At 46.6% G+C, this 16,792-nt stretch overlaps 1 protein-coding gene across 9 annotated transcripts in view; it reads left to right on the top strand.

Moving 5' to 3' along the window:
* The window catches only part of AMBRA1 (autophagy and beclin 1 regulator 1), a 247,065-nt gene that overhangs the window by 221,555 nt on the left and 8,718 nt on the right, over window positions 1-16,792 (top strand). For all 9 annotated transcript variants that reach the window (XM_036891716.2, XM_036891718.2, XM_057507588.1 and 6 more), the window contains 2 exons: window positions 9,996-10,088; window positions 11,362-11,555. In XM_036891716.2, the coding sequence (XP_036747611.2) occupies window positions 9,996-10,088; window positions 11,362-11,555 (287 nt within the window). The remainder of the gene's footprint in view (window positions 1-9,995; window positions 10,089-11,361; window positions 11,556-16,792) is intronic.

The raw sequence follows: 16,792 nt of genomic DNA, 5'->3' as shown, positions 1-16,792 counted from the left end.
TGTTTGTTGAGGTGGATGAGCTCTTTATATATTTTGGATGTCAAGCCTTTATCGGACCTGTCATTTACAAATGTATTCTCCCATACTGTAGGGTACCTTTTTGTTCTATTGATGGTCTGTTTTGCTGTACAGAAGCTTTTCAGCTTGATATAGTCCCACTTGTTCATTTTTGCTTTTGTTTCCCTTGCCCACGGAGATATGTTCATGAAGAAGTCACTCATGTTTATGTCCAAGAAATTTTTGCCTATGTTTTTTTCTAAGAGTTTTATGGTTTGATGACTTACATTCAGGTCTTTGATCCATTTCGAATTTACTTTTGTGTATGGGGTTAGACAATGACCCAGTTTCATTCTCTTACATGTAGCTGTCCAGTTTTGCCAACACCAGCTGTTGAAGAGACTGTCATTTTCCCATTGTATGTCCATGGGTCCTTTATCGTATATTAATTGACCATATATGTTTGGGTTAATATCTGGAGTCTCTGATCTGTTCCACTGGTCTGTGGCTCCGTTCTTGTGCCAGTAGCAAATTGTCTTGATTACTATGGCTTTGTAGTAGAGCTTGAAGTTGGGGAGTGAGATCCCCCCCACTTTATTCTTCTTTCTCAGGATTTCTTTGGCTATTTGGGGTCTTTGGTTTTTCCATATGAATTTTTGAACTATTTGTTCCAGTTCGTTAAAGAATGCTATTGGTAATTTGATAGGGATTGCATCAAATCTGTATATTGCTTTGGGCAGGATGGCCATTTTGACGATATTAATTCTTCCTAGCCAAGAGCATGGGATGAGTTTCCATTTGTTAGTGACCTCTTTAATTTCTCTTCAGAGTGTCTTGTAGTTTTCAGGGTATAGGTCTTTCACTTCTTTGGTTAGGTTTATTCCTAGGTATTTTATTCTTTTTGATGCTATTGTGAATGGAATTGTCTTCCTGTTTTCTCTTTCTATTAGTTTATTGTTAGTGTATAGGAAAGCCAGAGATTTCTGTGTGTTAATTTTGTATCCTGCAACTTTGCTGTATTCCAATATCAGTTCTAGTAGTTTTTGAGTGGAGTCTTTAGGGTTTTTTATGTACAATATCATGTCATATGCAAATTGTGGCAGTTTAACTTCTTCCTTACCAATCTGAATTCCTTGTATTTCTTTGTTTTGTCTAATTGCCATGGCTAGGACCTCCAGTACTATGTTGAATAACAGTGGGGAGAGTGGGCATCCCTGTCTTGTTCCCGATCTCAGAGGTTCCGATCTCAGAGGTAAAGCTTTCAGCTTCTCGCTGTTCAGTATGATGTTGGCTGTGGGTTTATCATATATGGCCTTTATTATGTTGAGGTACTTGCTCTCTATACCCATTTTGCTGAGAGTTTTTATTATGAATGGATGTTGAATTTTGTCAAATGCTTTTTCAGCATCTATGTAGGTGATCATGTGGTTTTTGTCCTTCTTTTTGTTGATGTGGTGGATGATGTTGATGCATTTTCAAATGTTGTACCATCCTTACACCCCTGGGATGAATCCCACTTGGTCATGGTGTATGATCCTTTTGATATATTTTTGAATTTGGTATGCTAATATTTTATTGAGCAGTTTTGCATCTACATTCATCAGGAATATTGGTCTGTAATTTTCTTTTTTGGTGGGGTCTTTGCCTGGTTTTGGTATTAGGGTGATGTTTGCTTCATAGAATGAGTTTGGGAGTATTCCCTCGTCTTCTATTTTTTGAAAAACCTTAAGGAGAATGGGTATTATGTCTTCTCTGTATGTCTGGTAAAATTCTGAGGTAAATCCGTCTGGCCCAGGGGTTTTGTTCTTGGGTGGTTTTTTGATCGCCATTTCAATTTCTTTGCTCGTAATTGGTTTGTTTAATTTTTATGTTTCTTCCTTGGTCAGTCTTGGAAGGTTGTATTTTTCTAGGAAGTTGTCCATTTCTTCTAGGTTTTCCAGCTTGTTAGCATGTAGGTTTTCATAGTACTCTTTAATAATTCTTTGTATTTCTGTGGAGTCTGTTGTGATTTTTCCATTTTCATTTCTGATTCTGTTGATGTGTGTTAATTATCTTTTTCTCTTAATAAGTTTGTCTAGAGGCTTATCTATTTTGTTTATTTTCTCAAAGAACCAGCTCTTGGTTTCAGTGATTTTTTCTATTGTTTCATTCTTCTCAATTTTTTTTATTTCTTCTCTGATCTTTATTATGTCCCTCCTTCTGCTGACTTTAGGCGTCATTTGTTCTTCTTTTTCCAGTTTCGATAATTGTGATGTTGGACTATTCATTTGGGATTGTTCTTCCTTCTTTAAGTGTGCCTGGATCGGTATATACTTTCCTCTTAAGACTGCTTTCGCTGCATCCCACAGAAGTTGGGTCTTTGTGTTATTGTTGTCATTTGTTTCTATATATTCCTTGATCTTTATTTTAATTTGTTCGTTGATCCATTGATTATTTAGGAGCATGTTGTTAAGCCTCCATGTGTTTGTGAGCCTTTTTGTTTTCTTTATAGAATTTATTTCTAGTTTTATACCTTTGTGGTCTGAAAAGTTGGTTGGTAGAATTCAATCTTTTGGAATTTACTGAGGCTCTTTTTGTGAGCTAGTATGTGGTCTATTCTGGAGAATGTTCCATGTGCACTTGAGAAGAATGTATATCCTGTTGCTTTTGGATGTAGATTTCTACAGATGTCTATTAGGTCCATCTGTTCTAGTGTGTGTTCAGTACTTCCATGTCCTTACTTATTTTCTGTCCAGTGGATCTATCCTTTGGGGTGAGTGGCGTGTTGAAGTCTCCTAAAATGAATGCATTGCATTCTATTTCCCCCTTTAGTTCTGTTAGTATTTGTTTCACATATGCTGGTGCTCCTGTGTTGGGTCCATATATGTTTAGAATGGTTATATCCTCTTGTTGGACTGAGCCCTTTATCATTATGTAATGTCCTTCTTTATCTCTTGTGACTTTCTTTGTTTTGAAGTCTATTTTGTCTGATATTAGTATTGTAACCCCTGCTTTCTTCTCTCTGTTGTTTGCCTGAAATATGTTTTTCCATCCCTTGACTTTTAGTCTGTGCATGTCTTTGGGTTTGAGGTGAGTTTCTTGTAAGCAGCATATAGATGGGTCTTGCTTTTTTTTATCCATTTGATTACTCTGTGTCTTTTGATTGATGCATTCAGTCCATTTACATTTAGGGTGACTATAGAAAGATATGTACTTATTGCCATTGCAGGCTTTAGATTCGTGTTTACCAGAGGTTCAAGGTTAGCTTCTTTAGTGTCTTACTGCCTAACTTAGCTTGCTTATTGAGCTGTTATATACACTGTCTGGAGATTCTTTTCTTCTCTCCCTTCTTATTCTTCCTCCTCCATTCTTTATATGTTGGTTGTTTTATTCTGTGCTCTTTCGTGTTTCCTTTAACTGCTTTTAGTGGGTAGTTGATTTAATTTTTTCCTTTAGTTAATATTTAGTTTGTCTGCTTTCTTTGCTGTCATTTTATTTTCTCTGGTGACATCTGTTTAGTGTTATGAGTCCTCCCATCTAGAACAGTCCCTCTAAAATACCCTGCAGAGGTGGTTTGTGAGAGGCAAATTCCCTCAACTTTTGCTTGTCTGGGAATTGTTTAATCCCTCCTTCATATTTAAGTGATAATCTTGCTGGATACAGTATCCTTGGTTCAAGGCCCTTCTGTTTCATTGCATTAAATATATCATGCCATTCTCTTCTGGCCTGTAAGTTTTCTGTTGAGAAGTCTGATGATAGCCTGATGGGTTTTCCTTTATAGGTGACCATTTTCTCTCTAGCTGCCTTTAAAACTCTGTCCTTGTCCTTGATCTTTGCCATTTTAATTATTATGTGTCTTGGTGTTGTCCTCCTTGGGTCCTTTCTGTTGGGAGTTCTGTGTATTTCCGTGGTCTGTTCGATTATTTCCTCCCCCAGTTTGGGGAAGTTTTCAGCAATTATTTCTTCAAAGACACTTTCTGTCCCTTTTTCTCTCTTCTTCTTCTTCTAGTACCACTATAATATGAATATTGTTCCTTTTGGATTGGTCACACAGTTCTCTTAATATTGTTTCATTCTTGGAGATCCTTTTATCTCTCTCTGTGTCAGCTTCTATGCGTTCTTGTTCTCTGGTTTCTGTTCCATCAATGGCCTCTTGCATCTTATCCATTCTGCTTATAAATCCTTCCAGAGTTTGTTTCACTTCTGTATTCTCCTTCCTTTTGTCTGTAATCTCCCTTTAGACGTCTGTAATCTCCCTCCAGACTTCATCCCTTAACTCTTGTATATTTCTCTGCATCTCCATCTGCATGTTTATGATTTTTATTTTGAATTCTTTTTCAGGAAGACTGGTTAGGTCTGTCTCCTTCTCAGGTGTTGTCTCTGTAATCTTTGTCTGCCTCAAATTTTGCCTTTTCATGGCGATAGAGGTAGTTTGCAGAGCTGGCACGAGTAATGGCTGGAAGAACTTCCCTTGTTGGTTTGTGGCCTTCCTCTCCTGGGAGAACAGCAACCTCTAGTGGCTTGTGGTGGGCAGCTGTGCGCAGACGGGGCTTGTGATTCTTGCCCGGCCGCTATGGAGTTTATCTCCGCTGTTGCTGTGGGCATGGCCTGCCTCGAGGGGCTGCTCCGATATGGTGGAGCCAGGTTGGAGGGGGAACAGCCGGGAGGCTTTTTATCTCCGTGAGGGGCCTCTGAGCTGCCCTGCTGTCCAGGGGTTTAGGGTGCCCGTAGTTCCCTGTTGCTGGACTAAGTTTCCCAGGACGCTTCTGTCCGGCTGTGCGGTCCCTGTCCCTGTAAGACTTCCAAAAAGCACTCGCTTTTCTTTGTCCCCAGGGCACTGGCTGCAGTGACCCGCTCACAGGTCTTACTGTCCTCTTTCCCTAGTATCCAGGACCCCATGCTTGCACTGTGTCTGCGCTCTGGTGCAGATGGCTAGGGCTGGCTGTTTAGCAGTCCTGGGCTCCCTCTCCCTACCCGCTCTGACTCCTCTCCTCCTGCCCGGAGCCTGGCTGTGGGGCGCTCGGGTCCCGCCAGGCCGGGGCTTGTATCTTACCCTCTTCGTGAGGCGCTGGGTTCTTGCAGGTGTGGATGTGGTCTGGATGTTGTCCTATGTCTTCTGGTCTCTCTTTTAGGAAGAGTTGTCTTTGTTGTATTTTCTAAAATATATGTGGTTTTGGGAGGAGATTTCCACTGCTCTACTCATGCCGCCATTTTGGCTCCACCTCCGCAAAAATCTCTTGGACATAAACATGAGCGACTTCTTCATGAACATATCTCCCCGGGCAAGGGAAACAAAAGCAAAAATGAACAAGTGGGACTATATCAAGCTAGAAAGCTTATGTACAGCAAAGGACACCATCAGTAGAAGAAAAGACATAATACAGTATGGGAGAATATATTAATAAATGACAGATCTGATAAAGGGTTGACATCCACAATATATAAAGAGCTCACGCACCTCAACAAACAAAAAGCGAGCAATCCAATGAAAAAACGGGCAGAGGAGCTGAACAGTTCTCCAAAAAAGAAATTCAGATGGCCAACAGACACATGAAAAGATGCTCCACATCACTAGTCATCAGAGAAATGCAAATTAAAACCACAATGAGATATCACCTCACGCCAGTAAGGATCATCACCATCCAAAAGACAAGCAACAACAAATGTTGGAGAGGTGGAGAAAGGGGCACCCTCCTACACTGCTGGTGGGAATGTAAATTAGTTCAACCATTGTGGAAAGCAGTGTGGAGGTTCCTCAAAAAGCTCAAAAGAGAAATACCATTTGAACCAGAAATTTACCCTAAGAATGCAGCACTCCAGTTTGAAAAAGACAGATGCACCCCATGTTTATCGCAGCACTGTTTACAATAGCCAAGAAATAGAAGCAACCTAAGTGTCCATCAGTAGATGAATGGATAAAGAAGATGTGGTACATATACACAATGGAATATTATTCAGCCATATGAAGAAAACAGACAAATCCTACCATTTGCAACAACATGGATGGAGCTAGAGGGTATTATGCTCATTGAAATAAGCTAGGCAGAGAAAGACAAGTATAAATGATTTCACTCATATGTGGAGTATAAGAACAAAGAAAAACTGAAGGAATAAAAGAGCAGCAGAGTCACAGAACCCAAGAATGGACTAACAGTTACCAAAGGGAAAGGGACTGGGGAGGAGGGTGGGAAGGGAGGGATAAGGGCGGGGAAAAAGAAAGGGGGCCTTACATTTAGCATGTATAATGTGCGTGGGGCATAGGGAGGGATGTGCAACACAGAGAAGACAAGTAGTGATTCTACAGCATCGTATGACGCTGATGAACAGTGACTGCAATGAGGTTTGTGGGGGGGACTTGGTGATCGGGGGAGTCTAGTGAACATAATGTTCCTCATGTAATTGTAGATTAATGATAACAAAATGAATAAAAGAAAGAAAGAAAGAAAAAGGCCTAGGGAAACACTTCACCTCTCCAAGAAAAGAAATTCTTAGGGCAGGTGAGATGAACTGGCTCTTCAGCCCCTCTACAGACCTATTACAGTGGCTGATGACCAAGGTAGCAGTTAGGTGCTCCTTTCTCCTTTGCTTTGCTCCCCTACCCAGCACTCCTCCCAAGCTGCTGCTGCTGTGCCACAGGCTGGCTGCCAACCGAGTGAACACCCCCACTGATAACCATAGTGGGTGCGAAGTACCAGATTTATGTAAGGGTGTGCTTGCTCACTTCCAGCTTCATAGATCAGCCCTACAAATGGGGGGGAGGTGTTGCTGGGAAGACCACTGCTTCTCAGAGTTAGCTCAGAAGACAGAATTGAGGTACTTGTGTCAGAAAAAAGTAGTAGGCTGGGACTGTGGGGCATCTGGCCCCTTGACTGAGTGTGGGACTCCTGGCAAGGCCCCGGCTCTGTCCCACGAGGGAGTTACCACTGTAAACAGTGATCAGAATCAAGCATCATTAATCAGGAAGGGGAAGGGCATGCCCCTCTGAGTCAAAAGGGATGCCACAGAGGCTGCTTGTTTCAGGCTGCCCCACACCAGGTGCCAACTCTTCCCCATGTCACAGAGATGGTGGAGGTAAACACCAGTCTTCTAGAAAACAGTCGTTTCCAAAGAGGCAGCCATGTGGTCCAAGTCTGTAGCCATGTAAGTGACAGATGAAAGAAGAATGTTCTCAAACGGAATATTTCCTAGAAATTGGGGAGTTCAGAGCCAGAGGTCTATGTTTGAGTGTTGTCACCCCAGGAAACCAGTCTGGCACCTATCTGTGTTCAAGGAACCTGGAAGGTCCCAGCTGTGAGAGAATAATTGTGTCAAGCCCAGAAGCACAGTTTACAGATGGTGTGGAAGCCAGGTGTTAAGTGGAAGTCCATTTGAAAAGCTGACCCTGATTGGTGTCCCCATTCTTCCTCATCCCATTGTGTATTTACTTAGCTTCCACGAAGAACCTAGAGCAAACAGTGACTCATTCATCCTCATAATATGCAAGGAGGCAAGAGATGGTTGGGACCATTCTTTAGCTTATAGATAGAAATAAGTGATATTGGATATTGAAGGCTGCGAGTTTGAGTAGCCAGAGGGATGTCTTTCAACCTGGTCCTCAGTGCAATTCCTGCAATTTCAACCAAATTTTCAAGTCTATGAGCTCAGCCTAGTCAAGCTGCTCTGACCACAGAAAATGGAACAAATCAGGACTGGAGTGAGACCTGCTGGTGGGGAACAGAAAGGATTGGGGTTGGAAAGGAGAGCATATCTGATAGAGTCTCCATTGCCCCTGTTACAATTGGCAGTGGGTCCTGTCACTAAATGGCCAGAGTTCACAGCTCTAAGCTGATGATGCTTGCTGCCAGAAGGTAAGTATTTAAAGGGTCCTCTGACCATCAGCATCACACTGACAGTCCCAGCTCAGAGTGGGCCTTCAGGTGGCCTCTTTGCTGAGATAAGAAGGAAGTTTCCTGGCGTGCAGTACCTGGCTTGGTGTGAACAGTTTGTTGTCACTCACCAGCCCTGGCTAGCAAGAATTACAGAGGAAGGATTTGGCAAGGACCTGCATAGTATTGCCACCTGTCAATAAATCTTGACAAGTTTATAAATCAGAGGCTCCCTGGCAGCCAGCCTCAAGTGGTGCCTCATACAGCCAGGATTCGCTCATCAAAAATGGCAATGATGGCTTTGTTTCTTGAGGCCTCTGCTGTTGACTGCTGGCCATTTCCTCTTCCCGACTGTGAGGTCCTCTTGTCTCACCTTTACCCTCCAGTGCCCCTGTTGTTCAGAAAACCCCACAAAAATGGCCAAGAGTTCAGAAGAGGAAGGAGATATTTTTTAAAGGGATGGTCTGAAGAAGATCGCACTAAATTCACTGCCCCACAGGCCCTCTGAGAAGAGCCATGGTGGATGTTAGTACAGAGCTCAGAAAGGAAGAGCACTTTTGTTTGGCTGTAGCTCTTTCCCTTCAAAGACACCAGTATGTCCTCAGGTGAGGCCTAATCCCCAGAATTGAGTGACCCTTTCAAGACAGGTCAGGGGCCTCAGTGTCCTTTCACCCTCAGTAGCACAGCCTCCTGGCACACAGTCCTCATCATCCAAGCCCTGTAGGTCCCTGTCCTATTTAATCCTCCTCTTTGGGAGGGAACCACCTTATATCACTCCCCCCACAACCCATCTTTTCCCGGCTAATCCTCACACCCACTGACTTTGATTCATTTGTTTTTTATTAAAGAAGTTCTATCAATAAAGGAGGATGACCTAGGCCTCTAGGTTAAAAAGCTGACTTTCACTGGAACTTGTCTTAGTCTACCAAGGCTGCTGTACAGAATGCTAGAGATTGGGTGGCTTAATCAACAGAAATTACTCTCTGACAGTTCTGGAGGCCGGAAGTCTGAGGTCAGGTGCCGGCAGGGCTAGGTGCTCGTGAGGACTCTCTTCTTGGCTTGCAGATGGTCACCTCCCTGTCCTACATGGTGGAGAGAGAGAGAAAGAGCTCTCTCTTCCTCTTCTCATAAGGCCACAGTCCTGTTGGATTAGGGTCCTAATCTTATGATATCATCTAGCCTTAATTATGTCTTAAAGACCTTTTCTCCAGATATAGTGGAATTGAGGGACAGGGCTTGCAGGGACACAATTCAGCTCCTAGCAGAGCTCTTCAAGTACACATTGGATGCTCTGTCCCATGTAGGAGCAGAGCTGGCCATTTTGAGTATCTTTTATGATCTCTATGTGGACATCAGAGTTTAATCAAAAGGCTCAGATATCTCTTTCCCAACTCCTGCCCACCCCTTCACCACCAGCACCCTATGCTCGACTACGGTGACTGGTGCTAGGTACTACCTTTTCCAGGGAGGAATCTTTTTTATTTTTTTGAAAAGGAAAGTTTTTTTTGTTTTGTTTTGTTTTTGGTATCATTAATATACAATTACATGAGCAATATTGTGGTTACTAGATTACCTCCATTATCAAGTCCCCGCCACATACCCCATTACAGTCACTGTCCATCTGTGTAGTAAGATGCTGTAGAGTCACTACTTGTCTTCTTCCAGGGAGGAATCTTTAAAAGCCCAGACAGCAGGGAAGAGCCCATGGCAAGAGCCTGCCCTGTTTCTAAGCACTAAGCACACCCTTTAGGTAGGGCTGTCCACGTCTCTCCAGGGCCTCTCCAGCCTCTCAATTGCCATCTTAGCTCCTCTCTGTCTGAAGAACATTAAGAATTCACTGCCTGCATATGGCATGGCTATAGTTTAGCTATCTCTTAGTCTCGAGGAGGAGCTGATTAGGCATTGTCTTGGGGAAAGGAAGAGGGTATAACCATCACTGAAGGCCTTGAGCTGTTGGAGATTCATCTGCATGGCTCTCTAGGACTGAGCATCCCGAGAAAGGAGTACCTCTGGTCCTAGGCTCAGCTCAGCGCTAGGAAAGAGGCTGCCAGGCCACAGTCCACAAAGCCTAGTCAGGAATTGTAAGGAGTCCTGGCTATTCCCTTTCTAATGCCTTCTACCTCTTCTCTTCTACCCTTTCCAACTGATTTGCAGGGCCTTAAATTCTGGTGTGGAGTACTACTGGGACCAGCTGAATGAGACTGTCTTCACTGTCCACTCCAGCAGCAGGAGCAGTGAAAGACCTGGGTGAGTCTGTGGGAGAGAGGAGTGCAGCGGCCTGGAAGCTTGTCCCTGCCCCTTGCTTTTGACAGCTCTTGAGCAGTGACCTCAGACTGTGCTCCAGAGCTCTGTGGGTATCCCTTCTCAACCAGAGCAGCTCCTCTTTAATCTGCTGCATGTACCGAGCTTTTGCACACAATTTCATTCAAGAAAAGTGTTCTGTGGCTAAGAAAAAGGACAAGACCTCTGCTGTCAGAGTCTTAATTTAGAATAAGCTAGAACCCTCTGACCCTCTCCCATCCTGGCCATGGCGTCTGGGCACACTGGGCTGAGGAGACAAGACAGGGCACTGGAGAGGGATGCTGCCCCTAGGAAGGGTGTTCACAGCCCATGGAGAGTCTGTGGACAGTCTCCCAGGGGATCATGGCCTCAGGGACCAAGCTGCCGAGAGCCCAGGGTTACCCTCCCCAGGGACCACTCAGGAGAAACCTGGTACTGATCCTCTTACTGCTTAATTCATTAACAAGGACTGGAACATTTTGAGAAAAAGAAGTGCTGGGTCAGTGATATACCCAAAGCATTTGCTGCTTCCTGGAGGAATTACAGGACATAGCTGGGAGAATAGTCCCAGAAGCAGCTCAAAATATGAGTGGCTGTGACCATCCTGAAAGTCCTGGGCTCCCTCTGCTGCCAACTCTAGCTGTCCCATGGGCAGTGCCTGGGCCTTGCTTGTAGGGCAGCTTGTGCTCCCTGCCTTCCAGCATCTGTTTTCGGATGCCCGGAGGAGGATCCCAGAACAGCCTCATAAGAATCTTGGTTTAAAAAAAAAAGGACTCTTGGTGCTTTTCTTCCAAAGTGGAGCTCACGTAGAAATCTGATAATTTAAACGAGTCTTATCAGCATATCACTGGAAGGAAGGAAAAGTTAAAGAGAGGAACGGTCCTTCTGCTGCTTATTACCCTTTGTCCCACAGATCTCAGCTAGTGGCTTCCTGAATCCAAATAAGGTTTTTTAAAAAAAGCCCATCTCTACCTTCCCAGAAAAGATGCTCAATGTTTAAGGGAGTGACTGAACCAGCTGGGTTTGCCAAATTAGATGGTTCTGCAGCCTAATTTCATTGTCGCACTGTATGGGCTGATATGGAGGAGAATGGACACAGATGAGTCATCTGTCATTGCGAGGTAGCTGTGGGAGCACAGAGCTTCTCTTCTTAGCCTGCAGTCCCTGGGCCAGCCAGTGGAGCTCTGTGAGGAGCACTGTCCCAAGTCTTGCCTGACTTCAGCTGCCTTTCTCTTCCTAGAACTAGCAGAGCCACATGGAGGACAGACAGAGACATGGGTCTGATGAATGCAATTGGGCTGCAGCCCCGAAACCCCACCACCTCTGTGACGTCTCAGGGCACCCAGACTTTGGCCCTTCAGTTGCAGAATGCTGAGACACAGACGGAGCGGGAGATACAGGAGCCAGGGACAGCAGCTTCGGATCCTGGGGAAGGTAAGAGCCATGTAATGATAGAGAGGAAATACGACAGGGTGGATAGTTGGGACCATCCTCACCGTCCCCCAAGGCTCATGGCTCTTCCACATAGACAGGTAGTACTGAGAGAGTGCCAGTCCCCAGCCAGGATGAGCACCGTCTCACCTGTTTGGGCATGCCCATCTGGTGGCATTTAGAGCCTAGAGCCTCCCCAGGCAAGCACATCATTTCCCTGATCTGCATCAGTTTCCAGCAAGCCATGCTTCCCTTACAGCTTTTCTAAGCACCCACCACGTAGCCTGACCTCCTCCTCCTTTAAAACTTAGAGGACCCAGCTGTCCTTCCAGAGTCAGAGCACAGATAGTAACATAGATGGAAAGGACTACAATAGAGACTTGGCTGCAGGCTTTTGTTGCAGAGACATTCACCCCAGGCCTCAGGCTTCTAGGACCACCTCATGGAGCTTGTTGTCCCCTTGTAGTGTGGCAGATCTGGGACTGCCACAGATGAGGCCCTCGCATGTTCCTGTTACACCATGGCTCATTGCATTTCGGCTGCGGACTGGCACACCCCTTCCTCTCACCTATTTCAGGTGTGGCTCATCCAGCTTCAGCCCTGGCTCTCTGTGTTGGCCTCACACTTCTAAGAACCAATTAGCACTTTCCAGTGGTATAGCTGAGCCACTTTGGAGTCAGTCAGCAGCTGTGTTAAACAGGCTGTTCTCACTCAGGCATTCTCTGTACCCCCTACCCCAGCCCCCTTGCTGGTCTAGACTCCAAGCAAGGCAGCCTCCAAACAGACAAGTATTTTCTAGATCTGTGCTGAGCCATTTGCTCAAAAAATCCCATAGGAGGACAAGTTGTGGTGTGTATAAGGCAAAAAGTAACAAATTGATGTTTGTCACCCCAGAACAGCTTTCTAAGCTACAGTCCTCCCATGGGACACTGTCCCTTTTGCTGCCATGCACTGAAATTTTTTAAAGTTCCTTTTTGGTCTGTGGCTCAGGCCACCTCCCTACATCTGAGGCCTGTGACGCTTTGCTGAGTGAAAACCTCTTTGTGTGGATGTAAGCAGCTGGCAGTGCTGGCCTGAGCAGCCAGTTGTAGCTTCGGGACTTTGAGGAGGACAGAGTTGAAGGCTCCTCTGGCCATCCCTGGGCCAAAGACTTAGTCTTAGGGAGCCCCCTCTGATTTTATCTCACAGCCATTTACTGATTGTCTACCACATATCAGCCACTGGTGCTGCAAAGACAAGTAGTCTTTGGTCCTTCACCAAGGAACTTGCCGAGAAAAGGAGGCAGATAAATATTTAGTGAGATAAGGGTCTCAGGAGCATAAAGGAGGAGGGGCCATGCCCAGTTTGGGGGAGGAGGTGATGCTGAGCTGAGCCTTCAAGAATGAGTAGCAGTTAGGCAGGCCCAGTGGGATTGGGGGTAAGGGGGAGGCTCATGGCAGACTGCAAAGGCACCAAGATCAGAAACATCACACTCTGCACAGAGGCCCACTGGCAGGTTCTGCTGGTGGTGGGGCCAGCACATGGTGAGAACTGGGGCTGGATGAGCAGGGAGGGCAGGTTAGAGGTACCTGGGTTGGGAGTGCAGTGCATCAGGGCCTCTGGGACCAGAAGCTGCCAGCTTGAGAGGAAGGGCAGCCTCCCAAAGAATCCTCTATACTTTTTTCTTAATAAGCGTCAGCCCATTTCTGACCTCAAGTCAATTACAGGTTCCTTTCTTCCTGTTTGGGGATGGGAGTGAAGGGCTGGCAGGAGACTCTTACCCAGTTTTAAGAGGCCAGAACCTCATTCTCTACCTGTTTCCTGCCCATAAAAGAGAGAAGGTGGTGAAGGACAGATGTGCTTTTCAGCAGAGCAGTGGTGGGTTGCTAGAGCCTTGCCAAAGTCAGCCCAGACAGCTCACGGCATGTGTCTGGGGCGCCATGAGCTTTGCCTAGAGCCCTGGACCTCCAGCTTTTCTGTGTCTTAATCCCTTCAGAAAGCCCCACACATACAAGGCAGTAAGGAGAGAGGACATGTGGGTTGAGGGGAGAGGTGGGGAATTGACAGATGGGAGTCACTGGCCAGCCTTGTTTCTCCTGAGGCCAGGAGTCTTGTTCTGAGGTGCCCACCTCACTGAAGACTAGCCACTCCTGCCGCTCTGGTAGTGGGGCAGAGGGATCAGGAATCAAGAGTCTCCCTGGGCTCAGACTTCCTCTGTGGCCCACCTTCCCCATGCAGCAGGCAACACAGCAGTCCCACACAGCACCACCTGACACCCGTGTTAGCAGATTTCTGGCCACCTCTGCGTGAGCATGCAGAGGGAAGCCTGCTCAAGTTCATCACCCTTCTGGACTGAGCTAGAAGGTGAACCAGTGGGGATACCACCTGCATACCCTTCACATTGGGGGCCCCAATTTATTAGTGGGCAAAGCAGCTCTGCTTGTGGTCATTACTCTTCTGTGGGGGCCTCTCCCTTGGCCCTTTCCCATCAGCTTGCATCGAAGGGTTCCCAGGCTACTCCTCATTTTCTTGTTTATAAAAATCTGATTAAAATCATTCATCAGCTCTTTCTCAGACTTCCAGGAAGAGCCCTCTGCAGGGGGAGTTCAAGCAAGATTAGTCTTCTTGCTTGTCCAGCTTTAAAGTTTCCCTGCCTCAATGTTTATGTCCAGCACTGACACAGTGCCTGCCTGGTGTAAAGTAGGCACTCTGGAAGTGTGGGGAATGAGTGAACGGAATGGAGGGCAGGGCCTGTCCGTGAGCTTGGCTGTGCTGCGCTGTTCGGGGATCCCACAGCTCTGTCTCTGACCACTGGGAAAAGTTGCCTGGCCTCTCTCTTGTCTGGTGAAGACAAAACAGGTAGACCAGCTGCAGCAGCCGGGTGGGCCAGGGCAAAGCAAATATGAAAGAGGAGGGGCTGGAAGACCAGTGTGCTGCACTCTCGGGCCTGAAGGGCAGCTCCTCCTCTGATGCAGCCTGGCTTCCCTCTTCTGGGCAGTGGAGCCCCCGGAAGTCAGTGTGGTATGGGCATTGTGGGAAGCTGCTGATGCCACTGTGGCTTCTGCCTCCAGAATATACCTTAGAACTTGCCAGGGTAAAGATCTGTCAACACTAAATCCATTTCCCATTTTCAAAGACAGAAAGAAATGCCTTTGCTACAGAGAAAAGGTCAGCAGAATAAACCCCTCTGGCCACTATGCTCCTGGGGCTAATAGCTTGGATCTCTGGCTACGGCTTCCATTTCCCTCGGGCCTCAGGGTGCTTTCCTCCTGTAAAGTGTGTCGCCTGCTTTGGTGGCTCTTTGTCTTGGCTTAGAGTTCCCATGAGAGAAACACAGCTCACAGCTCTCTAGGCTGAAGCTGTCTACACCTAGTCCTGAGGAAACCATTTGTGTGAACCTTTTTAATTCTTCCTTCCAGTTTTTTTTTGAACAGTTACTTTATGTTTGGTATTATATTAGGCACCATGAGTCCAAAGGTATTGCAGAGAGAATCAGATTCACAGATTAAGCCACATCTCTTCCCTCAGAAAGCAGGTACAAAAGGAAACAAACATATATCTGCTTCTCTCACAGCATAGGGGTAACATGTGACCAGTTTTCAGAAGCTACCTTAAATTTAGAGTTCCAGTAAGCAGCCTGGGAGCCTGTCTATTCACCCACACATTCATTTGACAAATAGACACCGAGTACAAGACCATGTGGTAGACACTGGACCCAAAGATGAATAAAACTTACTCTGAGTCTTTCAGGAACTTACAGCCCAGAAAGGAGTTGCCACAGCCACAGGTAACTTCCACATGGGATGTGGGCACGGTGAGGGCTTAGAGAAGGAGCAGCTTCTTCCGGCCAGGGCACACAGAAGGCTGGTGAGAGCAGAGGTGTTTTCATCGGCTCCTGAAAATAAGCACACTTGAGACATGAGATGCTGGGCGGATGCACAGTAGGCAGCGAATCCTTGAGTGTCCCAGTACGTGCGGGCGGGGGGGCGGGCAACACACTGCAGTGCGGAGTTTGCATCACTTGAGACCATTTGGTGCAAGAAGAGGGGGTGGTCAGGAAGTGGCTGGGACTTGACCAGAGGGCCCTTAAACCAAAGGGTCTTGACTAGTTTGAGGGCCTCTTGGAACTGTTGGGCTTTGACCAGATGATGATTCTAACCACAACTCAGTGAACCAGAGCTTAGTTAGGATGGTGATAGCAGCAGCACAGAGGCTGAGTAGAAGGGGAAGAGAGAAGCAAGAAGACCCGTCAGGAAATATGGCCATAGTCATGGTGAGAGGTGGCCAGGACCAGAGCCACAGGTGCAGTGGGAAAGAACAGGAGGGCTCAGACCCAGGTGCCAGTGATGGGGCCTCTCTGAGAGCCTGACAGAGGCAGCTCCCGTAGGACCCCAGGGCAGCCCTGTCCTGCCCCTGGAAGTGATCTCCATGAGAAGAGCTGATAGTTCACCAGGCACGGAGCCCAGCACAGTGAGCTCCAATGCTGGCAGGCCTTGGGCCAGCCCACTGCATATCCCAGACCGGGCTGGGCAGGCCCTCCATGCATAGGGTTCTTGGAAAGCAGTGGGGATGGCAGTGAGCAAAGGAGGTCCCATGGACCTTCCCAGGCAGACTTGGCTCACAGGGTTGAAGCTGTGCTGGCACCAGGGTCCTATGTCAGCCTTTGCTCTTACCCTCTACCCTACTGTTCAAAGGCTTTTCCCCTCAGAGAAGTACTGGGCGAGCCCTTCAGGTTCTCTTTCCTTCTGCCCTGGTTACCAGTTGGCACTGAGCTGTCTGAGAGGGAAGTGTAAGCACAGCCTCCTTGAGGGGTGGGAGGCGGATGGGCAGAGTCTACCAGGAGATGTAGAGACAAGAAAACTGAATGTAAGTGAAATCCCAGGTGGACTGATCACTGCTCAGTGCCAAGGAGAAATGTCTCACTAAGACCTGGAGTAAGAAATATTAGCCTGAGGGACTGTCAAGCACTAACCGGGAGGGAGAGATCTAACGGGGTCTTAGATACCACTAATCTGTAAAACTGGCTGGCTGGAAATCCAGCTCTGAAAAGGCAAGCAGAGGAAAGGGACTAGACAGGGAGGGAGCAAAGAAAGTTTGCAAAAACATCTGTTGACAACAAGTACCCCCCAAAAAATTTTTTTAATAACCTCATCATAACCCACCCCCCATATCTGCAAGATCCCAAACTGGCTAGCAAGTAGCCAAAGGAAACAAGTGGATAGTTCAGTAGGGGCAACCCTGGTGGCCTGGGAGCCTTGATC

Source organism: Manis pentadactyla, chromosome 9 (assembly GCF_030020395.1).
Source record: "Manis pentadactyla isolate mManPen7 chromosome 9, mManPen7.hap1, whole genome shotgun sequence".
Classification (NCBI taxonomy): domain Eukaryota; kingdom Metazoa; phylum Chordata; class Mammalia; order Pholidota; family Manidae; genus Manis; species Manis pentadactyla.
The sequence above is the reverse complement of the archived record's forward strand: the minus strand, read 5'-3'. Positions and strand labels throughout refer to the sequence as shown.